Source organism: Didymosphaeria variabile, assembly GCF_027946475.1.
Source record: "Didymosphaeria variabile strain IMI 356815 chromosome Unknown scaffold_7, whole genome shotgun sequence".
NCBI lineage: Eukaryota > Fungi > Ascomycota > Dothideomycetes > Pleosporales > Didymosphaeriaceae > Didymosphaeria > Didymosphaeria variabile.
This window is the reverse complement of record NW_026611626.1, coordinates 1,241,254-1,267,983: the sequence shown is the minus strand read 5'-3', so window position 1 is coordinate 1,267,983 and position 26,730 is coordinate 1,241,254. Positions and strand designations below refer to the sequence as shown.

The window sequence follows — 26,730 nt, the reverse complement described above, 5'->3', positions numbered from 1 at the left end:
CTGCAGCCCGGGTGGGCCAGTAACTATTCGCCCCCAAACGCGGCACAGTCCATGATAAAAACTATCTCTTGTATCCGTTGTGAAAGATGGACAAACAAAGGGAACTCGGAACTGCTAGTGTACATTGAGCAAGATGATACAGGAGACGTGGGATATGCAAGGGAGATGGTGGCACAGAGCGCTTGCCATGTTGCTAGCTGCCGCCGAATAAGATGTCAGTGGACGGTTAGAAAGGGGGCAGATTTGTCGCCCGTGGTATCTGTTCGCTCGATTTTGAAACATTGTGAACTGGTGTGATGATGCGAGAAGCTCTTCGTCTCTGAACGCCGCTGTAAACAAGCAAAACCTCCGTGAAACGCCGTGCTGTAGGTAGGGACAGTATGAATCAAAGTAGGTCCTTCGAGCGGGATGATCCAACAACACGTCTTCGAACACATCCACATGTATCCAGTTCGTGTCGCAATCATCAATCGTCATCCTATCGAGGGTAGTCATCGTTAACATTCCGGTAGCCCTGCTCTTCAGGAGACGAGCTCTCCGCCTAGGTCCATGCCAAGACCCTCGACCTTGGGTATCCTGCCGTCGCTTGTAGGTGGTGCAAGCGTGTCGAAGTTTAGTCTCCGCCGAGCCTCCCGAGCAGCGATTGGCGTCTTTCCGGCAATTGGTGTGCGGTTCCATGACTGGTTGATCTGTGCGGGGCTTGGGGACATGTTGAGAAATTCGGCAAAGTTCAAGTTAGCGTTGGGCGTTTGCAGACCAAAACCGAAGTTGAGACCTCCGCCTGGCGTGGACATGTGGGATGATGGTAAGGGTGTTGATTTTGGCGGCGGCGTCGACGGAGGGAGCATGTGCTGTTTCGAATCCCCAGGGCGGGCTGGTGAAGGCGAGGTAGCAAAATGCATGAGTAGACCAACATCTTCCTCTCCCTTGTGTCCTTCTCTTGCTGCACCGGCAGCTGTGAAGCCACTCTGACGGAGGCGAGCGGAGCGGGCAACGCCAGGAGGCGGTGTGCGTGGTACCCTCGGCGGAGAGGAATGTATGAAGGACTTGTTGATCTGGAACGATGATACGGGAAGGTCTTCGTCGTCATCTTCGGACATGAGTGGGGAGCGAGGGTCAGGGATGGTCGATGTTTCGGAGACGAAGGAGAGGCTGGGGGCATGCTGCACACGACCGAAGCGAGCATGCCGGCGATGATATACGGGCGACGACTCGGGCAGCTGGAAGCTGTTTTTCCAGGACTGAGATGCGGTAGTCGACGTCCGTACTTTCATGCGATCGTGGTTGCTGGTGCCAGGGTAATTGTTGAAGGATTTGGCATAGCGAGGCCGCTTGCTCAGGCTGTGGTTGCTATGGTTGCTGGACCGACTGCCAGACCGCCCAATTTCCTCGGAGAATATGGGTGCTGCAAGCGGGGACGAGTCAAGCACGCCGTCTTGATAGAAGCGTTCCGACACCGACGAGGCGTTCGACATGGTCTCGTTGCTGGAGCCGGGGCGCTTCCGCTTGAGCTCGACGTCTACCCGCGGCTCCAGATGGTCGAGCGAGAGGTCCTGCCATCCATGCTTGATCTTGACGTTGGCAAAAGCGAGACGGTTCTGCAGTGTGCGGGTCATCTACAGAGACGTAATCAGCATGCAATGCTCAAAGGGGCCTGCGACAAGAAGCTACCTTTGAGACCTGGGCCCTCCGCAGCACCCTGCTCGCAACCTCGGCGGGCTGATCGCTGCGGTCGACGTTTGCCATAGTGGAGAGGTTACAGCGAGCGGGCGTGCGGTGCGGAGGAGAGGTCGACGAGCTCTCGCAAGCGTTTCAACGGCGGTTGAAGGCTTCGAGGTCGCACCAGCTGAAGCGGCAGAGGAATGTGGACAGTGCTCCGAAGGGATAGGAATAGCTTGTTAGAGCACAGGCCGCAGAAACGGGCAATCGAGGCGGCCTACTTCACAAGTAGTGTCAGCGCCAGGTTAGGGCAGTGGAGAACAGCCGCAGAGACGGCAACTATTACACATTGCTCACGCAAAAAGACACTGGCCGGGCAATGGGCAGCCTGGCGAGATTGCTTTTGGTGTTTGGCGAGGACAGGGGTTTGGCTGCGTGGTGTAACAATTGATGACGCATACATATGTATTGTACGCTCAGAAACATATCAACGTTTTCAGCTTAGCCCAAGCTCTAGCGGACGGAGATCCAGAAGCGATCCGCCTCAGCATCAGCCACAATTACTCGAGGACGAGGGCCTGCTGTTCGTGGAATCGAGACGTTGGAGCATTGCCGCTGTGCAACTATAAGTCACACCAATCTATGCTTAGTCAATCAAACTGAAGATGCTGTGTACCTTCATGCTGGACTCGGCTCTTCAATCTACCTGTGGTGGCTTCTATGGTAGTTTAAGACTGTCTAAGGGGTTGTATCCGCAGCCCGCAACACAGACCGTATTTGAACTTGACTACTGATATTGCTGCAGTAAAAGATCCTGTCGAAGCCCTAGCGTACGAGACGCGAGAACTGTTCATCGGAGAGTCGGCTCACGGCTGCAGATGCGCTTCAGTCATAGAGAAACCTTGGAATATGGCCAAGTAAAGCGAGTTGCTGCCGGCGGAAGCGGCGCGTTTAGCTCGCGCTTGAACTGGGAGTAGCGACGTCATTGGCCTGATACCGAAGGCAGTTGCGACAAGTTATGTGCAACACAAACTGGCCTTCACGACCCCTTTGCTCGCCTGTAGACGTGCACCTGCTAATCCGTAAGGTTCGCAGTCGTTTCTAGCCCGATTGCAATTGCCCTTTGACACCTGTCCGCTTTTCCAAGGTCAACGCCCTGCAGGTTTCCTGCACGCTAACGTGTGTAGTAGATACTGATAGATCTACCTCTCCGGAGACACGCTCGCATATACCTTTCCCACCCTCTTTCCTCGTCGGTCGCTTCTGACTTCATTCGTTTGCCATCCAGCGCGTCCGCCATCCACCAAACAACTGCCATTGCACGCCGAACCCCCGTCGCATTCCTCGATAACGCCCAGTGCACTGTATTGCGCGATTACGCGTCCTTGCCCAACGTCCGCAACAATCGGTCCCTCGTCCTTCGCCCTTCGCCCCATGAGCCTCCAAGCATTGTAGCTTACTACAATCGCGACGTCTTTGGTCATGCCTTCCTTCCTTTCGAGCCTTCGGAGAAAGAGCAAGGCCAACATCAAGATAGAGGAGAAGCATGCCCAGAACCATGTGAATGGCAATGTCCACATGAGTGGTCAGAACGGCAATGGCGTGTCCCGGCGCAAATCGTCGTCGACCTTGAATTCCACCGCCCTTGGATCATCGACCACATCGACCACGCCTGCGACATCGACTTCCGGAGAAACTAACGGCCACCCGAACGGCGTCAAAGACGATATCCCACCACTGCCCACGCCTCGGCCTCAGCGCCCTGGTGCAAACCCTACAAAGCGCTACAGCTTGAACGTGAGAGCAGCCAGCCCACTGCATACGCAGTCGCTAACGCGAGACAGGGTATGTCGACCTCTAGCAGCTCGCAGATCTCTGCCAACCCTTCTTCGCTGCTCGCACCCCGCGTGCTTTCCGTTTCCGATGGCTCATGGGTATGTTCATTCAACGTGCGACCGACGTGGCCCTAACAGCACTAGGTTCATCAGCAGGTCCTGTTGATCTTCGGGAAAATTGGTGACTCGGCTGATAGACCGCTGGACGGCACCGTGACCATAAACCATCACCAAGGGCGCTTTCCTCCCACAGCTTGGCCAGCGTGCGACTCTCATTTTAAGGCACTTGTACACCTTGAGCCGGGCTGGAACCGTCTCCGCTTGGACTTTACCTCTCCCAAAGTGTCTTCGAGCAACACCTCGGTCTCCCCGCACGCTTCCTTCCTTAATGTTAATCATCTTCCTCTTACCGACTCCCCACCGCTCCAACTTGCAATCATCCTCGGTAGCGACTCCTCTGGAACCTACGATGCAACGCCGGACCGCATACAGCGTGAAGGTAATGGGTTGGATCTTGCTGTCAAGAAATTCCGCATGGCAGCATACCTCTGGCAAGCTTTCACCGGCGAGCAGATGAACCGTCACGGCTTTGGGAGGAGGTGCTTTCGCTTCGAGGATTCCTGGGAGCCGGGAACGTTGAGCTACCAAGATTGGGGGACCGGTCAATTTCGGAACCAGGCCAAGATTCACATCATTCGGTCAGACAAGACCGTTGCAGAGATCAGAGACTTGGATCGTGCACAACAAAATCCGAAAGGAACGAAAAAGGGGGATTTGTTCGGCATCGCTGCTGATGCTGTGAAGAATTATTTCCAGATGAAGCCGGGCCAAAAGCAATATGTGTCTTGTCTCTTCCTTGACGCACATTGGGATCCCCACCACCAGATAATTCTGGGGCATGCCGCTCTGGGTGGGGGTGTCGGTGATCTCCAACTTGGCATCTTTGGATCGCATGCTTTACAAAGCTATCCTTCAAGTATTGAGGAAGTGTGGCAGGCGTTCGGTGACTGCACGAGGACAGATACCGCACACGTTGCTAATGACTGCAATGAAGCTGGTAGCAATTGGGAATCCGCAAATATCGGTATCGGAGCTCATCTCCATGAGACTGGTCATCTTTTTGGATGCCCTCACCAGGAGTCGGGCGTTATGTTGCGCGACTACGTAACTTTCAACCGTACCTTCACTACTCGCGAACCGTATTCGACGCGCACTAAATCACCTGGGCAGCGACTGGTGATGCCCACGGATGAGTGCGCCTGGCATATCCTCGACGCCCTACGCTTCCGATTCCACCCGTGCTTCCGGATACCTCTGGATTACGGAACCGGAGACGGCAGTGTACAAGTCTGGACGGTTGATAACGGCCAGGGAGGTGCCATCGCAACTTCAAAATCCGGAATCGCCTGGGTGGAGTTGTACCCAGAAGGTGAGGATGTTTGCCGCTACTGGAAGCGATGGCCTGAAATCGAAAATCAATACCCTCGCCAGGTGTCACTGGCTGAATCTGAACTCCGCGACCTTTTACCCAAAGAGAAACAAAAGTCCCGTCTCAAAGTCGAGATATTCTCTGCTGGTGGTGGCAAGCACGTGGTGGAGGACCTTGCTCAACTCGCAAACCGAAAGCTCGCTCGCGTGAAGCTGCCCGATGGACGATGGGGCTACCGCAGCGGTAAATTAGGCTATTCACAAATGGAGGGCTCGCAACCGCAAGAGCTCATTCTCGAAAGCGCACATATTCAAACGAAACTTCTCCTATCAATCCGAGTATACCACGGACTTGCTGTTGATGGTCTTGAGTTTATCTACGAAGACTCCACGAGCCAGCTATTCGGCAAGAAAGGCGGGCAGCCGGGCGGAACGGAGTTCGCGTTAGACACGAGGAAGGGCGAGCTACTACTTGGTTTCGCGCTGCGCGCTGGACTTTGGATCGATGGAATACAAATTTTGACTAGTCTTGGCCGGAAGAGCGATTGGTTTGGCAACGCTCACGGCGGCAGCGGGTATGTTCTCATTTCATGTAGTCACATCATGCTAACCATCGCAGACATACGCTCATTCCTCCTCGTGGCTACACCATCGGTGGTATATCTGGCTCGAGCGCGGCTTGGCTTGACGGCTTCCAATTAATCATCACCAGGTGAACGATTGGACGGGAAACCCCATCATTCCAAAACCATGGAGAAACAAATTTTCAGACCCTCATCACAGCATCACGCACTGGCGCAACTATCTCAAGACAGGGCATCTTTTCCATACAGCATTATAACATTTTCTATATAATACCGCATTCCGGACACCTAATATGGCGTTCGGTGGAAGTCCTGAATAACCTTGGCATTGGGGTTTGCATCATGTTGGCACACAGCATACGAATGTGACCTGACCAACACACTCTAATCGAGAGGCGGGTGTTTGAGTATATACATGTAAAAAATCAAGACGGGCCTGTGCACTGTGTTGGATGACGACGATTAACGCGAGGGGTCCCGGGTCTGTCGGGATGTGTCTTCCATGTAATAGCAACAGTTAAGCAGTAAATCCAGCCGAACTTGTCAACGTGGCTTTGATCTCTATCATGGTCATAATTTCATTGCGAATTTCAAAGAACGTATGATTTATCAGTCTATGATCCACGATCTCGTGCTGTAAATTGAACAGTAAGTATTCCAAGAAAGTCGACCTCATCATACTAATGGATATATCATTTCTCTCTCATGTACTCATGCACGGACCTTGAAAAAGGTGCTACCACATATAGATATTCCTCTTGCTTTCCGATGACAAAGAACAGGCTGCAAATTGTGGAATCTTCACGGCATCTTCACGAAATCTTTACAGAATCTTCGATCAACAAACGCCTCTCCCCTGCCCATCCCCTCTTCTCTTCAAACGACGCATACACTCCTGTTCATCTACGGCTTCGGTATATGAATCGTCTTGCTCACCATAAGACACCCATGCGCCACAAACGCAAGCGCGATAGGATGGACCTCCCACCAGCTGCCCATTCCCCACGTCCCCAACGGCAACTCGGCGTGCGTCCACCCTTTGCTCGCGAAGAACGCCATCACACAGGCCAGACCGATCGACGTAGGAATGGGGGTTCCCTCAAAGTATTTGCTCTTCCCGGTGGCGTCTTTGGGCAGCATGGCGACGGTGACGTTGAAGCGGGCCAGCCGGGTGAGGCCGCAGAGGACGAAGAAGGTGAGAAGAAGATGGTCGATGGGGCTGCGCAGGCCGAGGGCGAAGGCGGCGGAGGCGGGAGCTACGCCGAAGGAGATCTATACATCCCACCCGTTAATAACAATCATTCTATCTGTGGGGTGAGGGAGAGGGGAAGGGGAAGAGGGGACGTACCAGGTCAGCCAAAGAATCCAACTCCTGTCCCATAAGCGACGCCTTCTTCCTCCAGCGCGCTACCTTGCCGTCCATGAGGTCGAAGAACATACCCAAAGGTATCAGACCCAGGGCGAGATACGCGTTTGTGTAGTTTGTGGGGTCTTCTTGGATGCAGTAGCGTAGGGAGGAGAAGATGGACATGACGCCGCAGAAGCCTTCCATTGTTAGTATCACTTTGGGCGAGAGGGAGTGGTGAGAGGGAGGGTACGTACCGTTCATCTCAGTGATGAAGTCTGCGAGGTGCAGCGCACGGAAGAGGGAGAAGTGGCCGGCTTCTGAGCTGAGGAGGCGGGCTTGCTTATCTTGCGCTGCGGATGGTCAACTTCTCTCTCGTACTAACATGTCTCGCTACATACTTTGGTCCTTTGGCGGAGGAGCCTCGTCCTTGGGCCCTGAGGGCGCGCCGTTTCTGCGCGACATGGTGTGGTAGCGGTGAGGTAGGTAAATAATCAGGCAGCGGGCAATGAGGTATGTGTGTTTGTTGTGAGGAAAGCGGGAGTAGGAGCAGTAAAATAGACGTCGAGTGCGTCAGTGGATTAGTGTGATCCGCGTCGACGTGTGGGATGTGCAGGATTGTGGAAACTATTCAAGGTTCTTGAAGAGCAGCTGGCCCACGTCATAAGCCGCAGCTAGGCTGTGCCAAGGTTTGAGGATGCGTTCGCGACTCCACATGTTTTTACGGCAGTTCGCTATTGATAGAAGCACGTCGTGAACTGTTTGTCTGGAGGCTGCGATACATATCTTTTAATGCTTGTTAAGGTATTTCAAATATGTGGCAGCCGAATGCAATCGCATTGCGACAAAGCATGACGATGATAAGTTGACGACTGGTAGAGATGTGCAATCATTTGTCTCGTACATTCCTCCACTGGTTTTTGCAACATCTAAGATTGAGACTTCAATATACATGCTTGTGAGCTCTCCATGGCTCGCCGTGATAACATCCGTAGGCAGCTTTCCAAAAGCGACTTCCTCCAAACACCAAACGCCGTGAATGATCAAGGTATCGATGCGCTCGCGCCAGTACCAGTGGAATGAAGTAGGGTTGGTCTTCATACGTTATGTCGTGCTGACATATTCATGCGATCCCACTCAGTAACCTCCTCTTCCACGGCTGCTGAAGCCACCACGTCCACCACCGCGCGAGAAACCTCCGCTTCCACCACGACCACCACCGCGGCCGCCGAAGGAACCGCCTCGTCCACCGCCTCGTCCACCAGCACCTCCTCTTGAGAAGCCACCGCCACGAGGTGCTCCGCGGCCACGACCGCCCCGTGGTCCAAAAGCACCGCGAGCTCCTCCTCTGCCAGCGGGCTTCTTCACCTTCGGCGCGCCTGGGTTGGGCTTCGGCTTCGGCAGGAACCTGATAGCATATTTTAGCACCATTCGGACGAAGAGAGAATTTGATATGTTTCCTGTATTGCTTCACGGACTTGGAGCAATGTCGCGTGCGGCCGAAGTCGACGCTCAAGCAAGTAGGAAACACAGAACAAACGCTGGGTAAGGTGGGGGGAGAGAAATGAGGAACATACTTGTCTAGTGGTAACAGCTTGTCGCCGCCAATGAAGAACTTGTCGCCCTTCTTGAAGGACTTGGCCTGGATGCCCTCTGATGGCTTGATCGTGAAGTAAACTTGGGTAATCGGTCCTAGGATTTCGTCGACCTTTCCCACTGGTGTCTTATTCTCGAGATATATCGGTGCGTTGAAGTACGGGATCTTCTCGTTGGTGGAGGTGCACATCATCTCGCCCTCGACATCGTGCATGAATTCGCCCATGGCTGTGCTTTGTTAGCCAACTTTCAGCTGCGCGAATCGAATGGTAACGTACCGTATACGGTATCCGGCGGGCCAAAGGATGGCTGGAAGCCTCCGCGACCTGCACGCTATCAGCTCTTACGCACTGGGAAGCTTTGCAGCTGTGGATATACGTACCGCCACGGGGGGTAAATCCACCGCGTCCGCCTCGCGCTCCGCCTCGGGGTGTTCCGCGAAACGACATGGTGTCTGTAGTTGTGCTGGGTATGCAATCGTCTTGCGCGTCGTGAGCTGTTGCGCCTGCAGGTCGAAAGAGAAAATCGAAAATGGCTGAAGCTGACGACCAATCGGCGCCACATTGTTCCGGCCGCGGCCAGGGTAGCGCTTGCCCCACTACACAACGCGGGCAAGAGGTGGGCTGCGAGCTCCAAATGTGAGGAATCCGTTTCAATCGCTCAATTCGCGTTTCGAGACGGATAAACCTCGAGCTGTCTGAGTCAGATTATACCCACGAGCCGAAGTAAGAAAGTTCGACTCACTCCTTACACTTCTGAGCCTTAGTGCGACATTGACCGTTGACTCACGGAGAAACACTCATATATTGCGCGCGAGGGGTTCTGAATCCATCCGACGACAACAGTACTGCAATACTTATACCAAGTATTGAACACTCGCTGTGGGTCCGTCTCCTTCGGGACTTACAAAATATTTACAGATTGTTCTGATCTTCTCAAGACCTCTGAAAGCGCAATCATGGCTGAAGCAGTGAAAGACGCCGTAAAGGAGGTCACCGACAACGTCAAGAATCTTACTGTATCTGGAGAGGCCAAACCGAAGAAGGAGAAGAAGCCAAAGAAAGGCGCAGAGACCGCAGATGGCCGACCGCTCGAACTTAGCCCGCCCGCAGCGTACATCGACCACCGAGTCAAGATCTTCGAGCAATTGAAGGCCAAATACGATGAGGAGATCGCCCAGAAGCCGCGCGAGAAGATCAAGGTGACTCTTGGAGACGGAAAGGTCCATGATGGAGAATCCTGGGTCACCAGCCCAGCCGACATTGCGCGAGCTATAAGCAAAAGTTTGTTCGAGCGCACAGTCATTGCTCGCCTAGACCATGGTACACCAGATGAGACGCTGTGGGATTTGGAGAGACCACTGGAGAAGAGCTGCAAGCTGGAATTGCTGGACTTCGATCATGAGGAGGGCAAGAAGGTTTTCTGGCATTCGAGCGCGCATATTCTTGGCGAAGCATCAGAGCGAAGATTTGGCTGTGACCTCTGCATCGGTCCACCAGTTGAGGACGGTTTCTACTACGAGGTACGTATGTTGTTAGTCCAGATGGTGCTGAGCTGAATTTACATTCACGGCACCTGGTTGTGAAAGTGGTGGGCACCGCTGACGCGTTGCAGATGGCATTGCCGGAGAAAGCTGCCGTCGAAAGCTCAGATTACAAGCCCCTCGAAACCATCGTGAGCAGCATTGTCAAGGAGAAGCAGGTCTTCCAGCGATTAGTCCTTTCGAAGGAGGATCTGCTTGAGATGTTCAGGTCAAATCCTTACAAGCAGCATATCATCAAGGACAAAATTCCTGATGGCACATCCACCACTGTCTACCGCAACGGACCTCTCATCGATCTTTGCCGGGGACCTCACGTCCCACACACAGGCCGAATCAAGCAATTCAAGGTCATGAAGAACTCTGCGTCATACTTCCTCGGCGATGCCAACAACGACAGTTTACAGCGCATCTATGGTGTTTCGTTCCCGGATAAGGACCGCATGCAGGCACATCTCAAGTACTTGGAGGAGGCTGCTAAGCGCGACCATCGCAAGATCGGCAAAGAACAGGAGCTATTTTTCTTTCACGAGTATAGCCCCGGTTCCTGCTTCTTCTTACCGCACGGAATGATCATCTACAACACACTAATGTCCTACCTGAGGGAACAGTACTGGAAGCGCGGCTACCAGGAGGTTGGGTCGCCGAACATGTACAACTCGGCCTTGTGGAAGACCTCGGGTCACTGGCAGCACTACTCAGAAGACATGTTTACATTCGACGTCGAGAAGGAGAAGTGGGCGCTAAAGCCAATGAACTGTCCCGGCCACTGCCTCATCTTCGGGCACCGTGAGCGAAGCTACCGTGAGCTTCCGATCAGGATGGCCGACTTTGGTATCCTCCACCGAAACGAAGCATCTGGTGCGCTCTCCGGCTTGACCCGTGTGCGCCGCTTCCAGCAGGATGACACCCACATCTTCTGCACAGAAGACCAGATCACGGAAGAGATCACCCAGCTGTTCGACTTCCTTCGTGAAGTCTACGGCAAGTTCGGCTTCACCTTCAAGTTGAAGCTGAGCACACGTCCCGAAGGCTTCCTGGGCGAGATTGAGACCTGGGACAAGGCTGAGGCCAAATTAACAGAAGCTTTGAATCAATTCACCACCGAAGGAGGCGGCGCGTGGGAGCTGAACCCCGGAGACGGCGCATTCTACGGACCCAAGATCGACATCACCATCCAGGACGCTTTGAGGCGAGATTTTCAATGTGCGACCATCCAGCTCGACTTCCAGCTGCCGCAGCGCTTCGAGCTTGAGTACATGACCTCTGAGGCGCGGCCAAAGACCGATAAGGAGGCTAAGGAGACGGAGAAGGCGGAGAAACCCGAGGAGAAGGAGAAGCACGACAGACCGAAGGAGCTTGCAGAGCATGAGCAAGATGCTCTCAAGAAGACCCCCGCACCACCACCAGGATACGCCCGCCCTGTGATGATCCACCGCGCCATCTACGGCTCCTTCGAGCGCTTTATTGGGTAAGAGTCTCCCTCATTCCATCCGCCATATATCCCTTTTCTTCCCTAACACTAACAACCTCCACAGCATCCTCACCGAGCACTTCGCCGGCCGCTGGCCCTTCTGGATCTCCCCCCGCCAAGTCATGATCATCCCCGTCATGCCCGCCGTAAACTCCTATGTGCAAGAAGTCCAGTCGCTCCTCCGCGCGCAGGGCCTCCACGCCGATATTGACATCTCCGGCAACACCATGCAGAAGAAGATCCGCACCGCGCAGCTCGCGCTGTACAACTTCATCATTGTGGTGGGGGCTGAGGAGCGCGAGAACAAGGCGGCAAACGTGAGGAATAGGGATGATCAGGAGAGTCAGAAGCGTGGGGAGGTTATTCCATTGGAGGAGGTGGTGAGGAAGCTGGTGGCGTTGAGGGATGAGCGGAGGTTGGAGAATGTCTTGATTTAGATTAGTACTTTGAGCCCGCGTATGTGGAAGTGATTAGAACAGGGCAGGTGTTGTCTGGTGGTATTAAGGTGTGACGACTGGAGTCAATTGGGGACGTGAGCATGTCAGTGCAATAAGGAAAGAAATGCATCTCTTCGTTACGACATAGCACAATAGTCACGAAGGTTGTGACAGAATTTAAACAAGTGTACAGGCTCTCATTACCCTCTCTCCATCTACCTACATCCCATCCTGGAAATAAACACACAGCAAACACGCCACATGCCAAAGGTATATATATCTGATCGAAGTCGAAGAACCTCCTCCCAACTTATGCATGCAGCAAGCACATCCAAATGAGCCGTTTATGCGTCTCATTCAATGTAGCGTATCGTAATGGAACAGCCTGGGAATATGGTGGTATGAACAGAGCGCAGCTGGCTAGCAGCTCGCTCCATCCGTAGGTCGTAAATCTATGGTACGCGCGCGAAACATAATGTACGGGAGCGGTCGATCGATGCAATTTAGCGGAGCCTGCCCTGGTCTTTCGCCTCCTTCACCTGCTCGAAAACCTGTTTTCCATATTAGCAACTTCCTTCGAGGGTAAGAAAGGTTCAGAAACTCGCCTTCAGCATCTTCCTCCTCGCACCGAGCGCATTGACCCCGCGCTTCTCCAGGCCATCGTCATCCAGCTCAACAAGCTCCTGCCACTTCAAATCCTTGAGATTGTCCGTGTACTTGTGCAAACGCAGACTCCTAAGCCAGCTCGGGATGTCCTGGAGAAGGTTCGCATCGGTGGGGTCCTCCGGCGGCTTCGAGCTGCCGCGACGTCCTCGTGGAGACCTGCCACGATTCATCTCGGAGTGGTCTGAGATGTAGCCGCCGTGGCCGTCACCGAGGCCGATGCCGAACTGACCGAGATTCAGGGCGCCCATGCCGTTGTTTCCGAGGGGAGAGCCGCCGTAGTCGGCAGTGAGGAAGCCGTTCGCTTGTGGCGAGAGGAAATTTGCAGTGCCCAAGCCTGCACCCTGCATGGCGATACCAGGAGAGGTGGGGCGGGAGCGACGGCCTTGCATGGCAGCGAGCTGTTGGGCCTGCAGAGCGGCTGCCTGTTGCGGCGTCAGGAGCTGGCCGAGCTCGTTGGTCATGACGAAGCTGTTTCCACCGGGAAGACCGGGAGACAAGGGACCGTTTCCAGATCCCTGGCCCTCCGAAGATCGAGCACGGCGGTACTTGCGCACATCGTCGAGTTGGATGCGGTTGTTGACGGTCGACAGAGCAGCCAGCTTCATGGCGGTCGCGTTGGCCACCATGTCAGCCTGAGTCTGAGTCTGACCAAAGTTGCCCACCATGGGGGTGCTCAGCTGCGACGCCCAGCTTCCACCGGGCGCATAAGAAGGTGAAAGCATAGGCATAGCACCGGCATCTTGGCTGGGTGCGTTCAGGGTAGTGGTCTGCACATTTCCGCCGTCGCCAGAAAGTGGTAGACGGGGAGAGCGCAGGCCTGCTGACGGAGGTGGGGCAGTGAACTGGCCCATGGCAGGCTGATGTTGAGGCTGGCCCGAAGACTTCGGGCGCTGACCGTCACCCCATGGCGAGGCTGGAACAGTGTTCTCCTTCTTATCTTCGGGACCGGAAATGGTTGGGGCGGCAAGCGAGCCGCGGTCGCCCACGGTGCTGTTGCGGTTCGAGGCTGGGGCAATACCAGTGATATCGGTAAACTCTGCCTTTTGCTTTGCGATGGCAGCCGCGGCGTCAGGGAACATGCGGCTGATGGTAGATTGATCCAAGCCAGAGTTGCGCTTCGCACCAGGGGATGGCGGCGGGCGACCGAGGCCCATCGAGTTGCGGTTCTCGTTGGTGGTCAACTTGCTCATGGCATCGCTCAGCTTCTGTGTCATCGGATCTAGCATGCGTCAGACTTGAGATATTTGATGTGACTGCCATATCACTCACCCTTCTCCCCAAAGTTGGCGGGAGAAAGCACACTGGACATGGGCAGGCTCTTGGACATCTGCTGCAGCACCTGGATGAAGAACCTAATCTGCACCTGAGTGGTCTGCTGGAGCAGTGCATACAAAGCTGCAGTCCGCTCAGCCTCGCTCAGCACGCGGAACCACTGCTCGATGGCGCTGAGCTCGTCCTTGAAGTCCTGATCGAGCGTGGCGGTCGCCATTTCTTCCAAAGTAGTTTCGTACTGGTCAATGTCGGCCAGCCACTGCTGAGCGGCACGCTCCATCTCGTCGGTGTTGCCAGATTGGGTGTTCTGGCGGCCAAAGTAGACCTCAGAGGCTGGGCGAATGCCGCGGTTGGCGAGTGGGGAGGAAAAGCCACCCATGTCGGCGGAAGCACGCAGATGGTGACTCGAGCCGATGGTGTTGCGCGAGCTGGGCGGGCGCAGCGAGCTGGAGCCCTCTGGAGTGCTGTTCCTGTTGCCGGCGATGTTGGACATGTCGTCTCTTGTCGGAGGGTTGCGTGGCCGAAATTTAGATTCTGAGAAGTTGGTCAGTGGCCAGTGTCTCAGGATGGTCAGGAGCGGGAGGGCCGGGGCCAACGCACAGTAAATGGGTGGACGGGTCGATCTTGTTGCGACGTGGGTGCGATCGAGTCTCCTGCAGTCCCGCTGGCCTCAAAGGAGCTCGATTGCGAGGGGAATCAGGGGACAGGCACGGTGAAAGCGCAGAGCAGATGCAGGCGATGGATGCTAGAGCGGGCGGACGCGCACAAGCATGGACGGCGGTCGGAAGAGAGGACGGGAAAATACCCAAGTACAGCGAAGGAAACGAAGAGAGGGTGAGGAGAAGAGGGTGGGAAGGCAGGCCCGCGGGTCTTGGTGGAGTGGAGGCAGTGAAGGTGCCTGCAGGGTCGAAAGATCGTTGGACCTGTGTGGCGGACCAATAATCGCTGCGCGACACTCCAGACCCTGGCCCGGTGAATGGCGCATCCAAGCCCACCTTTGCCGCCCGTGTTCAGCTTCTGACAGACACTCCCAAACGAGCCAAACGCAGCCCGCAACCCGCAGCGGCCATGGAAGGCCACGAACCGGACCTTGACCCAGAATGACACTGGTCTTGTTTCAATTTCTCGAGCCGGTGCCCTCGCCGCACGCCACGCCGCGAAGCGCATCGCTTCACTGACATGGCTGTTATTGCCATCGAATTCAGGCATGACCCCCACTGGCCATCACGCTGCCCATGTTGCACATTGAGAAGTGCGGCCGGACGCGAACGCTGCTTAGATCGAACACACAGTGCATAAATCGTGCCCCAGGCCAATTTTTCTCTGTTTCTCCGTCGTTTGAACCTGTGCACGCTCCCCGCATTGAGATGTTTTGTTCTATTATAGGAGTACGCCAAAGAGTCCGCGTTACAGCGGGCTGGCGCGTCCTGTATACGGCATGCGCCATCCCGTCCTAACGACCCGCAGACTGATAGACGTCACGTGATATCCTAGTGAGAGGACTCGACAGGTTCCAGGAACACCATGGTTAATCCATCACCGTATCTGCCCCGAGATCGACGACACCATGACGGCCGCCTCGCGCTCCCAGCTCCCGGCCGCGCCCGCCTTACCCTTGCCTGCCAGCGCGCCTGGCACCTGGCTCCCCCGATTCACACAATCCCTCACAGCATCCCTAACCCTGTCCTTGTTCGAGCGCAGGGTCCTCGCGGATATCCCACCACGATGCATGATGTCCTGCACTCTTGGCGCCAGGTTGGACGCCAGCGAACGCCAAAAGTATGAGGGTAGCGACGATGTGTCGAGCGCGTGCAGGAGCGGCTGCAGAAAGTTGTTCGGTGATGCCTTACCCGGCTTGGAAGAATCATTTGCCATCTCGTGCAGTATGGGATGCGCCGGAGCTTTCGTGGACTCTAAGAGCGTTTCGAGAGCTACGATGTTTTGGCAACGGGCCGAGATTTCAAGAAGTGTCCGGTCGAGAGTTGGCAGGGTTCCCAGCGACCGCGCAAGAGATGCCAACGAGGACTTCAGCTGTGTCTCAAGGTAATCCCGAAGTGCGCTAAGTAGCAATGTTGGTGAAAAGGTAGCATTGGCAGGGGTCGGCGACAGGAGGTACAGGGTGAGTAGAGCAGATGTCGTTCGTGACTTCGTATCTTCGGTTTGTGCGAAAGTAGATGCTGAGGACTGGCCTCCCGAGGTAAGTAGTGACGACATGGAGAACTCTTTGACCACCTGCTGTGCTCTTGACGTAATGCTCCTCTCGCCGGGGCTAAACAGCTCGTTCTTCAAGGCATTAACAACGTTCACCTTGTCCAGCCCTTCCCCTTCTTCGCCGGGACCCGTGGCAGCAAAGACCTGTCGCAAGGACAGTAATGTGTCCGCTGACCGGACCATTGCCCTATGGTCTTCCTTCTTTGCGCTCCCAACCCCACCAATCTCAGCCATGCGCACTTCCAATTGCCTTCCCAGCATAAGACATCGCGCGACTGCTCTGCCCATCTTGACCGTCTGGCACAAGCGCTCGGCAGTCAAGCGCACTTGTTCTGCCACCTCATGTCGCTCAATCACCTCCTTCTCTAATGCCTTGTACGACTCGGTCAAGCTTGCGACTTGGCCCTCTACTTCTTCCAATATTCTCCCACTGGATGCCGCATGTTCTCTCGTGTAGTCTAGCAGCGGGAGTGCAGACTTGGTGGTAAGGGTATCAATTTGCGTGTCAATGTCCTGGACATCGAAGAGTACGCGCGAGAGGGGTGTAGAAAGGTCGAGCGGTGTATCCGAGAGGTTGTTCGTCGAAAGGACAAGGGTGTTCGCAAAGGATGTTGCGGAGAAGTCAGGGTCGAGAAACTCTTCATAGTCAATGTATGACGGCTCGCCGTCCGACATGGTGGAAGCTTGACTCTTTGGTCCGTTGTTCTCAAAGCGTGATTGTTGTTCCGCGTCGCTTGGCGGTACCGGTAAGGAAGGGTCTAGCTGTGCTTACGACGCGAAGCTCGGAGCTAGCCGCCGCATGTGAAAGAGCTCCATTCCCCGCAATGCATGTCAGTTCAATGCACTCTTCTCTGAGTGAACACACCTCCAACCGCCACAATGCCTACCCAAATGCCCGCGCCTTCGATACGCATACCGATTGAGCTCCTCACTCAATCTTCCTTCAGCCAATTCGGCACCGTCATCGAGAACCCCGCACATTCACCGCTCCCGCGCTCGCAACTCGGTCCGCTTCCCACTGCCGTTTCCGCAAACCAAGGTTCCGCTCTCAAGATTCTGGACGTAACGCACATGTCCAATCTGTATAATCTCGCACCCTCGAAGAAGCCCGCGAAAGCGGTCATGAACATGTTTGTCTGCGCACCGCGAGACCTGAGACCCCACGAGCCGAGCCAGAGCATGCCGAGTAGCTGGGGTGACTTGGACTTTGACGAAGACGACTACGGGAACGCGGATAGAGAGCTGTTCGATGTGCGAATCCTAGAGCGACATCCATTCACGACACAAACATTCGTCCCAATGGGCTTGAGTGGGCAGGAGCGACATACGCAGTATCTAGTCATTGTCGCGCCGACGTTACCAGCCTCATCGTCAAGATTACACACGGGCCGACCGCCTCCATATCCGACGCCCAAATCCAAGAAGAAGAATGGCATCAAGGATATCTTCGCTCGCGCGCGACCCAGTCCGTTCACGAACGAAAACGCGCCGCCGCCCAGCCAATTCGAACGTTTACACCCCTCTGCGCGACCAAAAGGACCCGGCCTTCCTGATCTCAAAAACATACGAGCATTCATTGCTACAGGAAATCAAGCTGTGACGTACGGCGCGGGGACATGGCATGCGCCCATGGTTGTAATCGGTGCGCGGCCAATCGACTTTGTAGTTGTGCAGTTTGCGAATGGAGTGGGCATTGAGGACTGCCAGGAGATAAAACTGGAGACCGGTAGAACCGCCGAGGAAGGTATTGTGGTTATGGTAGACTCAGATTCACATGGAAAGGTGCAGGTTAAGGCTGGAGTTGGAAGCGTGAAAGCGAAGCTCTGAAGACCCAACGAGTAGCTATTGACTAATTTCTTTTTCTTTCACGCACCATTAGACTAAGTAGATGTACATATAGTTCCGGTAATTGTAATGAGAGCCTGTGTAGGTGGGTCCTGTAGTAGGGTACTCGATTGCCACTTCCCGTACGATCAGTTTGCCTAAATCACTCTGTCAACCTAACGACCTGCATACCTCGACGATAGCTTGTCTCTCCCGCCTCGCCGCCTCTAATGATATTGCCTTTTAACTAGACCGCGAACCGGCAACATTCAGCTGAACGATTAGAGCATTCCATATAGATGTGTAAAAGCAGGTGTAGAAAAGCTCCGGATATCAACCTCTACACGCTCATCTCCCACTCAACCTCAACTGCTTATTGCACATTATCGGCATGACGGGTTTATGAGACTTGTCAAATGAGCTCATCGATAACATTAGCGATCATCTTCTTCCTAGTCCGATCGAAGTTTTTCGCATTCTCGTGCAACGTATACACGCGGGCAAAATAAATGCTATCGGAAGTAACTAGAGAGTCGGCGCGTGCGTGAATGCGATGGACCAGACTCCGTCCGATTCTCCTACGTCTCCTCACTGTCCTAATTCTCCCAAGATGCAGACAGGATGTCCACTGTAGGCCATGGTAGAGGATCGTCTACTTGGTCTCCACCTCGCTCGTAACAATCAATTGCTTTCACTCTCCCCTTACACTCAGCACACTTCACCCAACTAGCTCACTGAACCATGCGATGCGATGCAATGCAGTGTAATATTTCTATTCAAATCACAGACAACTCCAAAACCTAAATGCTAAACAAAGGGGTATATGTACTAAGAATCCAACAAGAAAAAAAATGATAACTTTCCTACCAGCGGGAAGTTCGGCCCAGTCGCTTCACACCTCCCACTGCAGCCGCTCGCTTCCCAAGATGCTTTGTGGGCCAGATGAAACCTTTCATGTTAGGGCTAGAACCATCGGTTCCGGAGCTGGAGTTGGACCCAGAGCTAGAGGTGGACAGCGGGGCGGCGGAAGATGAGGTGGTTGAAGGTATAGACGCAGAAGAAGTCGCGGGTAAGGGAGTGGCAGCAGGCTCACTGGCGGCAGGTTGGCTAGCAGGTTGACTGACAGCGGGTTGACTGGCAGCAGGTAGGCCGGCAGCAGGTGGACTAAGACCAGTCGGGGCGGCAGAGGGAGCAGTTGCAGTACTCAGGGCTGCGTTTGATGGCGCAGCATCGACCGGAGAGGCGGCGATAGAGGATGCGACTGGGTTGGCAGCTTGGGTTGGAGCATTGAGTAGTGTGGAAGAAGCTGCCGGGATGGAAGAAGCTGTCGAGTCGGCGGCAGCCGAGCTAGGAGAGGCTGTTGGGTCGGGAGAAGCTGCTAGGCTTGAAGAGGAAACTGCAGGATCGGAAAGTGATGGGCTTGAGGGAGAAGCTGCTGGAATGGATGCACCTGGGCTTGACGAAGCTGCTACGTCAGAAGAAGCGGCTGGGCTAGAGGCTACAGGGCTGCCACCAACATGTGCGGTTGGCCATATGAAACCCTGCATATTGGGACTGGAGCCACCGCCAGAGCCAGATCCAGTGCCATTGCTGGGTGCTGGCGCTGCGGAAGAAGCTGCGGGAGCAGCGGCTGTGTTTAAGGGTGCGGGATCGATAGCGGAGGATACTGGGTTGAGTGCCGGGTTCAGAGAGGAGAGCACGACCGAGGAGGACACTGGGACGATAGAAGTGACAAAGCTAGGAGAAGACACTGAGCTGGGAGGAGGTGCCAAAGAGCTAGGGAAAGCCACGGGAACGGAAGACGATACCGAGCTAGGTGAAGCCGCAGGCACGGACAGTGTCGATGGGCTGCCGGAAGCACTTGACTTCTCAAACCACTTGAGGCCCGCAATCTCCCAGTACGCGTCGGCGAACGCCTCAGGGTTGTTTTGCACGTACTCCTCGCACGTTGCCGCGCCTGTCTTAGCAGCACACGTGGACTCTTCCCACGTCTTGCCTGCCCAATCACCACAGAAGGTCGTATCGAAGATGATCCGCATGTTCTTGAAGCGCTCCTGGAAGTCACACCCCTGGCCCTGGAACTTCGCCAGCGGCGTACCAAAGGTGGACGGGTCGAGCGTCTGTGTAGCATTCGAGGACGCAGACGCAAAGGTCGTGCTGTTGCGTGGAAGAAACCAGACCGAGATCGATGAGTCCGTCCACTCCATAGCATACACGCCTCCCCCAGCGTTGTTGAAGTCCGTGCCGTACGTCGCCAAATTGTTCTGCGCGGTAAGTTTCGGTGCCTGGATGCTGCAGCCTACGTTCTTGTCTTGGTCCTCGGCGGCGACGTCGCAATTGGACGTAGACATGCTGCCCATGAAGGCAGACTCGGCTCGGCTTTGGATGCTAGAAGTAGCGTTGTCGACGGCACATCCGGCGGACGTGTGCAGTGTGACTGCGGCGGCAGAGTCGAGATTCACGCCCTCGAGGAGATCGATTTCGCCGCCCTTAGGCCAGTCATCTGTGCCGACCGTTTGTTGGCCGAGGAGCCAGTAGGCCGGCCACGTGCCACAGGTAGAGTCAGGCATATGACGGATGTCTGCGATGAGGAGGCCTTGATTCCAGGTCTTTGTGCTCTCGACGCGGACGGAGGCCCGTCCTTTCGGGTCCTTGTTCTTATAGTCGACGCCAAGGAATACACTCTGCGTGTCTTCGAAATAGCCGACGAGCTGATTTTGGGTCGCGGCATCCTTGGTCTGATACTGGACAAATCCGTTCGTGGGATCGCTGCCGGAAAAGAAGTCGAAGTTCTGGAAGAAATTGTTGTATGTGAGATCGTCTTTAAGAGTATAGCTCCCCTGGGCAGAGGCAACGATTGGTAGGGTCGCGGCCAGCGCTGCGTTAGGGAATGATGATGGGCGCATGTTTATGATGTAGTGAGTGTCTGCTGCAAATATGGGCTTTCCAAAGAGTGCATTCGCGAGTTGCGACAACCGTTGTAAATATTCCGAAACGCTTTTGGGAAGAAGAGCCTGCTCAAGATGAATATAGACTTGCTCTAAAAATGAATGTAAAGTGACTCCACAATGCGCATCGCCCGGGCACGCACAACGCAGGTCACAAGAGGAACGAAAAGAGGGTTTACATGTCTCTTCAGGGCCCCAAGTCCCTTTATTGACTCGTTAATCTACCTTCGAAACAACGTCTCCACAATGTTTCCTACGCGCCACTGGCCCGCTGCGTCTAAAAGCACGCGTGAAGCGACGGGGCGGTTACGATGAAACATTCTGGGCTGTGAAGGGTGATTGAAAGCCGAGGACTTCAACCTGTTCCAGGATAGAGAGATGAGCGACTAGGGTGCAAGTGTGGGATGCGGTGGCGTGGGTGGATGCGGGTGGTGGACAGAGACGGGTGGGGCTGCTGTGTGTTTCGAAGTTTAGGTGAGGTGGATGATGAGTGGTTGAGATTCGTCCTTAGTGCGCGCGGTTGCCGTTTTGGCCACCACGCACCTGCATTCGCGCGACGCACTAGAACGTTCAGCGTCTTCACTTATTCGAAACGCGGAGCACGCGTAAGTGGCATGGACATTAATATATTCTTTGGATGGTATATCGCTCAGGGCTCATTTGTGCGACCAAGGCACGATACGACGTACAAGCGGACATTGATTGTATTGCTACGAGTTTTGACATAAGCATGACCATTGTGAGCGACTGTGCAATTCCCAATCTGTAAGCGACTTGAGTCGTGAGTACTACTTAGAAGCCCCTCACTGAGCATTGCTGACGGAGAAGTGTCCCATTCGGGAAGATGTAGAGCCCAAGCAGTTGTCAGGCTGCGCGATGCTTCTTCTGCAATTGTGACATTGAGGCGTTGTCTGTTTGGGCGTTTGGTAGAGGTTATAGAATTCAAATCTAGCATAACTTCGGTCGTTCCTACGAGAACATACCGGAAGTCTAAGAGTGTAACACAAAGATGCCAAACGGCCGACGTAAAAGTTCTCGTATCTCAATGTGAAGAATCGAATTCACCGACCCGCAAGAGCGCCGGAATAGGTACCGAGACTATCCATTGGCCCGAGACAACCAGAATTTCTTCACTACCAGTCAATATTATGCTATTGTCTCTCTTCTTCATCGTGTATATAGTTTGCGACCTCTGTGACAACGTCTTCACTGATTCCGTTTACTCTTTCTTTACCTTCACAGAATTTGATAGTACAGCGACTGAAGATCGAGTGAATGTCTTGCGCAGACATTGTAATGGTTCCCACCAAGCAATAGGTTCTGGTGGCGGAAAGGCTTTTCATGTCATCTGTATCGGCCTGTAGCTCGCTTCACTTGTTGCTCTTTTTCTGATGGCTTGGTGGCTTGCTACATGGAATCGAAAGGGACCAGATAGGCGAATTTCGATTAACCCATAAAAACGCCAGCCTCAGCCTCGCCATGGTTGCCTCCTCCTTGGCCCCGATTTTCTCCTCGACCAAACATAGCCTTATTAGGCTACAAGTAGTCTTACGCAAGTTAGGTTGTTTTGAGGCATAGACGTTGTTGCAACTTGGATTGGCGAGCGACTTGACAGTGATACCGCCCTAACATCCGCAGTAGGGAGATAGTATACCATTTGCTCGACCTCTCGCTATTCAACACATGACTTTAATACAATATGCAGCTTTGCTTCATGCTTAGCCACTTCATAATGAGTCTGGTCCGGCGCTGCCTTGCGCTTAACTGTCTTTAGCGAGTCAAAGTGTCCTCCCAGTTGTCCTTCTCGTACTAGCGTTCAAGATGGCTGTGATGCCGCCACAACTCCCCGTCTACGCCACAAGTGAACATCTTGAAGTGAAGCGCATCCTGCTATCAATAGGCTTTCCTTCCAGATCTCAAGCATGTTCGGAAGACCTTCGTTGCGCTTCCATCGTTTCTGAACTATCTTGTCCCAGTGAGACTGCATCGCTTCGATCTTGATGGCCGCCGCAGTATGTAGCCATCGATGTTTTTGGCCTCTTCGTCGGTGATATCGTCGGCATCGCCGACCTCATTCTCCCACCGCCCGAGATTCCCACAAGCCCCTTCCAGCAGGGCCATTCCCTCCTTCGCTGTGGTATCGGACTGAACTCCAGCGTTCCCCAGAGCTTAGGCGGAACCTTCCCCTCAGTGAGAGTCTGGATTGAGGAAGGCGTGCTAATTGGTTCCGCCGTTGGATCTTCCTTTCGCGACATACAGCCTGGGACCTTCAAGAGAGTGGAGGTGCATCACAACGACAGCTACCTCTTCCAGCAGCCAACTTATCTTGAGATCGCTGGTGGCTCGGAGGCTTTCTGTCTGGCGTACATTGCCCAGACCTGGGCCGATGAGACGCAACTTGGGTGGTTGGGGGATATGGGAAAGTACTGCGGCACTCAGTGGTACTATTCGAATCTTTTCGCTAGCATAAAGAACGGGACGTAAACACTAGGCTTACGACACCATGTGCATGTGCGAGAGTTACTAACTTCCGCATCAGCCATACTGCACTTGGTCAGGCGGTCCACGGCCATGGAGCCGTTCCTACTACAGCAACAAACACCAATCCGTCAACGGAACATCCACCCCGAGCTGCGCAACATCCGCGTCAGACACACTGTCTAAATACTCCGGCTTTAAAGCTCATATGACCGACTTCGGCGCCGTTGGCATCACACACGATTTCCAAGTCCCAGACAACCCTAAAAGTCTCTGTAGCCACCCAAAGCTGGAGTGGTACAAGGACTACCGCTTTATACCATATCTTCCGCGCCGAGCCTGCAGCCTCTGCCTCTCAAAACAATGTTCCTTCAGGCTCTGAGTTTATTCAGCCTCCTTACTCGCGCAACTGTGGCGACTGTCCGACAAATCTCGTCCTGGGCGCACAATGAGGGTGCAGAAGTACTATTCAAAGACCGCATCGTTGCCAGCCATCACGGTGAGCACAGTAGTAAGCAACCTTGTTCCAGTGCGACGTCGCATAGTCCAGACTTTGTGTCTTTTGAGGAAAACCTCTTTTGCGACATGACGCAGAAGCAGCTGTGGGCCGTTGTGCGATGGGAGAGTGACGAAGAAATTTTATGATTGGCATGGTCATACTTTTGTGGATGGATGGAGGAGGAAGAGGGAGGTGAGATATGCTCAAGTGGAAGAGCGGCGGTAGCTCTTTAGTCTTAGGATGCAAAGTGGATCTCCTTTGAGTCACTCAACGGTAGTGTCAGACATGACTTGAAGACCGAAGACAGTAGGTACACTTGGAACGCTCAATATGCTGTAAGCCGAAGCCCTAACGCTAACACCCATATTTGCCAATTTGAGGTACAAGTCGTTCTTCTTACATCCACGCGAATCTCTCAGCAAGTCCACTGAAGCGACCGACTTATGGTTCACCATGCCAAACACTGCTCAACCTCCTCCTTCTCGGCTGCATCGCACTCCCGGGACTCATGCTCCTACTCCTAATACCCGCCAATCCCGCAAAGCTGTTCTCCAGAATCGCGTGCTCGAGGTCGTCCTCTTCTTCAATACGCTGCATCACTGCTTCCGGAGGCTCCTCGTCGAAGACCTCGCGGATCTCGGCGTGCACGTCGAACGTGCTCCAGAAACCCCACTTGCCACGCTTTGACGGCCCGGCGATGGTAGGCTTCCGGCGTGGTTTCCAGAGGTGGTGGCGCTCGTACCAGCCAATGGCGAGGAGCAACGGCGCGTTGAGCACACGTACAATAGTGATGTTGATCTTGTGGAACCAGCGGGGGGACGCGATGAACTTGAGCGGAAGGAGGAAAACGATGGCGAGTATGTTTGTGGGCGGAAAGTACGAGAACAAGGAGTCGGATTTGACACCCTCGAAGGTGGAGACTGCGCGGCGGAACTGGATTTCTGCGGTTGCGTCCGCGGCGATCTTGGAGAAGGTGTTCGAGAGGATGGATACAAGAACTGTCAGGAAAAGCGTGTTGCCCAGGAAGGCGTAGACGACCATGAGTACAGGGCCAAGAACCTCGTGGAAGTTTGGCGATTCCGTGATGCCGGTACCGTCCAGACCGAACCAGATCCAGAGCATCCACTTAGAGATTTCGATAGGGCCCGGTTGGTCTCCGAAGTTGTCCTTTGGACTGCCCATACTAAGCCACTTGAGCGACAATAAGAATCCTGCGAAACACCACACAGCGATCAAGCTCAAGGCTGTGAATTCCTTGACCATGGCCCGTAGCGCGATGAACAGCATGTTTTCGGGCATGAGGTTGAAGGCCAGCCGAGGGAAGAGGATTGGAGCAGCAATGGCAAGGATGTCCAATGCTTGCCTCCCGAGCTCGCTACTGTTGGCTGACCAGGCGTAGACTCGAAGGCCCAGGTAGGACAGATAGATGACAACGAAGGTGACGTCTAAGAAGGCCCATAGCTCTTGTGTATGTACTTGCCAACCATGCTCCAACATGGACGCACATTCATCCACGGTCCAACCTGCGCCGTAGATCAAGAATAAAGCCTCAGCTAATGTAAACTCGTCGTGGTTTTGCATCGTCATGCAGAAGCAGTACAGCCCAATTAGAATGACGAACCACGTTGCTTCGACAAAGGCACGAGTTCTAGGCACGATCAAACGGTACTGATTAAGGAGAGGTGCATGCCGAGGATCGTAAAGAGAAATAGGTTTGTGCTTGTAGTGGTCGGGAAGAATATCCATGAAGGCAGTTGGTGTATAGACTATGCGTCCGCGGTACACACCATCAATAACCTTCTGTGGCGCTGAGCTGCTAAGGAACATCTTGCTCTCCGAGACAATGGCAACCTCCAGTGCGGTCAATTTTCCCTCGTAGCCGCCTTGGTACTCCCACTTGCGTTGCTCAGGGCATATCTCTGGGGGGGCGTTCTGGAATGGCTGAAACGGAGAAACTAAAATTCTAGCCAGTTGAAGTAGGCCTTGTTTTCCGGCGAACTCTTCGTCGTGCCTTCGGAGAACCTTCATAGCCACTATCTCGCACAAGTTGGCTCGCGTCAGATTGACCGTCTGGTGATGATTTTGAAAATGCTGCTCGCGTAAAAATTGCATCCTGTTAACAAATAGACAGTAAACTACACGTAGGTTGCGTCAGTCGGATCACGGGGACAATACAAGGGGAAACATACCGATCGATATATCTTCATCATCAAACAGCCGATCAACAAGGGGTTTGACAATCAAAACATTCATCCGAGGTTCTTTAAGCTGCTCCATACTGTACGGATCCTCGATGCTCGCCAAGACTAGCCGACGGATCCGCTGGATGTTGTAGTATACATTCAACTTCGTGTTCGGGTCGGTATGAAAGTTTTCACGTGGTGCTGTCCCCTCTCGCACACATCCATCATGATCTGCAAGCTCATCGTCGCCAAGCAATGTCTCTTGCTCTTGGTTGCTTCGATGGGAACGCAGCACGTCACTCAACGTGCGGTTCTTGCCGGTCAAATGCGGTCGATCTAGGTGCTTGGAGATCCTTATGTGTTGTGATGAAGTGGTGCGCTTAGGTGATATGTCGCTACCATTGCCACTGCCATTGGAAGGGTACCTCCCACTGTAAAAGCTAGGTCGCGATTCCGCATTATTTGAGCTGGATGATGCCGGAAGGCGAGGACGGTCGGACATGTAGAGCAGGCCCAGCGGTATTAGGTAACAATAATGAAGGATCAGGTCAGGGTGGGTACCAGCAGGCGGAAAAGCGGGAGTATCGTCGCAGAGTGAGCGGGTGAGGAAAGGTCCTAATGAGGAAAGGATGACAAGCCTCAGTGGGGTAGCGGCCACAGTACGCTTGGCCGGTTCGTATTGCGCTGGTACGGCTATATGCGCGCGGTATATTTGTCAATTGGACCCTTCTGCGCGTATAGAATGCCTGGA

The 26,730-nt window shown here is 54.1% G+C and overlaps 10 protein-coding genes across 10 annotated transcripts; 3 read left to right on the top strand and 7 right to left on the bottom strand.

Moving 5' to 3' along the window:
• Positions 1-521: 521 nt before the first annotated feature.
• N0V89_009557 (uncharacterized protein) lies at positions 522-1,746 on the bottom strand (the record flags this gene model as incomplete). The annotated part of the gene is made up of 2 exons (XM_056218308.1): positions 522-1,616; positions 1,672-1,746. 2 exons carry the CDS (start codon positions 1,744-1,746, stop codon positions 522-524), a joined length of 1,170 nt encoding a protein of 389 aa, XP_056067573.1.
• Positions 1,747-3,141: 1,395 nt separating this feature from the next.
• Positions 3,142-5,638, top strand: N0V89_009556 (uncharacterized protein; the record flags this gene model as incomplete). The annotated part of the gene is made up of 4 exons (XM_056218307.1): positions 3,142-3,456; positions 3,504-3,593; positions 3,639-5,497; positions 5,542-5,638. The coding sequence occupies 4 exons, from the start codon at positions 3,142-3,144 to the stop codon at positions 5,636-5,638; spliced, it is 2,361 nt and encodes a 786-aa protein (XP_056067572.1).
• A 771-nt stretch (positions 5,639-6,409) lies between these two features.
• On the bottom strand, positions 6,410-7,316 carry CHO1 (CDP-diacylglycerol-serine O-phosphatidyltransferase; the record flags this gene model as incomplete). Its single annotated transcript, XM_056218306.1, has 4 exons — positions 6,410-6,778; positions 6,855-7,051; positions 7,109-7,198; positions 7,253-7,316. 4 exons carry the CDS (start codon positions 7,314-7,316, stop codon positions 6,410-6,412), a joined length of 720 nt encoding a protein of 239 aa, XP_056067571.1.
• Positions 7,317-7,988: 672 nt separating this feature from the next.
• On the bottom strand, positions 7,989-8,896 carry GAR1_2 (H/ACA snoRNP pseudouridylase subunit; the record flags this gene model as incomplete). Its single annotated transcript, XM_056218305.1, has 4 exons — positions 7,989-8,259; positions 8,429-8,675; positions 8,726-8,773; positions 8,830-8,896. The coding sequence occupies 4 exons, from the start codon at positions 8,894-8,896 to the stop codon at positions 7,989-7,991; spliced, it is 633 nt and encodes a 210-aa protein (XP_056067570.1).
• A 509-nt stretch (positions 8,897-9,405) lies between these two features.
• THS1 (threonyl-tRNA synthetase) lies at positions 9,406-11,898 on the top strand (the record flags this gene model as incomplete). Its single annotated transcript, XM_056218304.1, has 3 exons — positions 9,406-9,969; positions 10,062-11,458; positions 11,526-11,898. 3 exons carry the CDS (start codon positions 9,406-9,408, stop codon positions 11,896-11,898), a joined length of 2,334 nt encoding a protein of 777 aa, XP_056067569.1.
• Positions 11,899-12,401: 503 nt separating this feature from the next.
• On the bottom strand, positions 12,402-14,215 carry VTS1 (Flap-structured DNA-binding and RNA-binding protein; the record flags this gene model as incomplete). Its single annotated transcript, XM_056218303.1, has 3 exons — positions 12,402-12,449; positions 12,504-13,783; positions 13,834-14,215. 3 exons carry the CDS (start codon positions 14,213-14,215, stop codon positions 12,402-12,404), a joined length of 1,710 nt encoding a protein of 569 aa, XP_056067568.1.
• Positions 14,216-15,372: 1,157 nt separating this feature from the next.
• On the bottom strand, positions 15,373-16,722 carry COG5 (Conserved oligomeric Golgi complex subunit; the record flags this gene model as incomplete). Its single annotated transcript, XM_056218302.1, has 1 exon — positions 15,373-16,722. One exon carries the CDS (start codon positions 16,720-16,722, stop codon positions 15,373-15,375), a length of 1,350 nt encoding a protein of 449 aa, XP_056067567.1.
• Positions 16,723-16,926: 204 nt separating this feature from the next.
• Positions 16,927-17,874, top strand: N0V89_009550 (uncharacterized protein; the record flags this gene model as incomplete). The annotated part of the gene is made up of 1 exon (XM_056218301.1): positions 16,927-17,874. One exon carries the CDS (start codon positions 16,927-16,929, stop codon positions 17,872-17,874), a length of 948 nt encoding a protein of 315 aa, XP_056067566.1.
• Positions 17,875-18,734: 860 nt separating this feature from the next.
• On the bottom strand, positions 18,735-20,777 carry N0V89_009549 (uncharacterized protein; the record flags this gene model as incomplete). Its single annotated transcript, XM_056218300.1, has 1 exon — positions 18,735-20,777. The coding sequence occupies one exon, from the start codon at positions 20,775-20,777 to the stop codon at positions 18,735-18,737; it is 2,043 nt and encodes a 680-aa protein (XP_056067565.1).
• A 3,460-nt stretch (positions 20,778-24,237) lies between these two features.
• On the bottom strand, positions 24,238-26,481 carry N0V89_009548 (uncharacterized protein; the record flags this gene model as incomplete). Its single annotated transcript, XM_056218299.1, has 2 exons — positions 24,238-25,931; positions 25,986-26,481. 2 exons carry the CDS (start codon positions 26,479-26,481, stop codon positions 24,238-24,240), a joined length of 2,190 nt encoding a protein of 729 aa, XP_056067564.1.
• Positions 26,482-26,730: the final 249 nt, after the last annotated feature.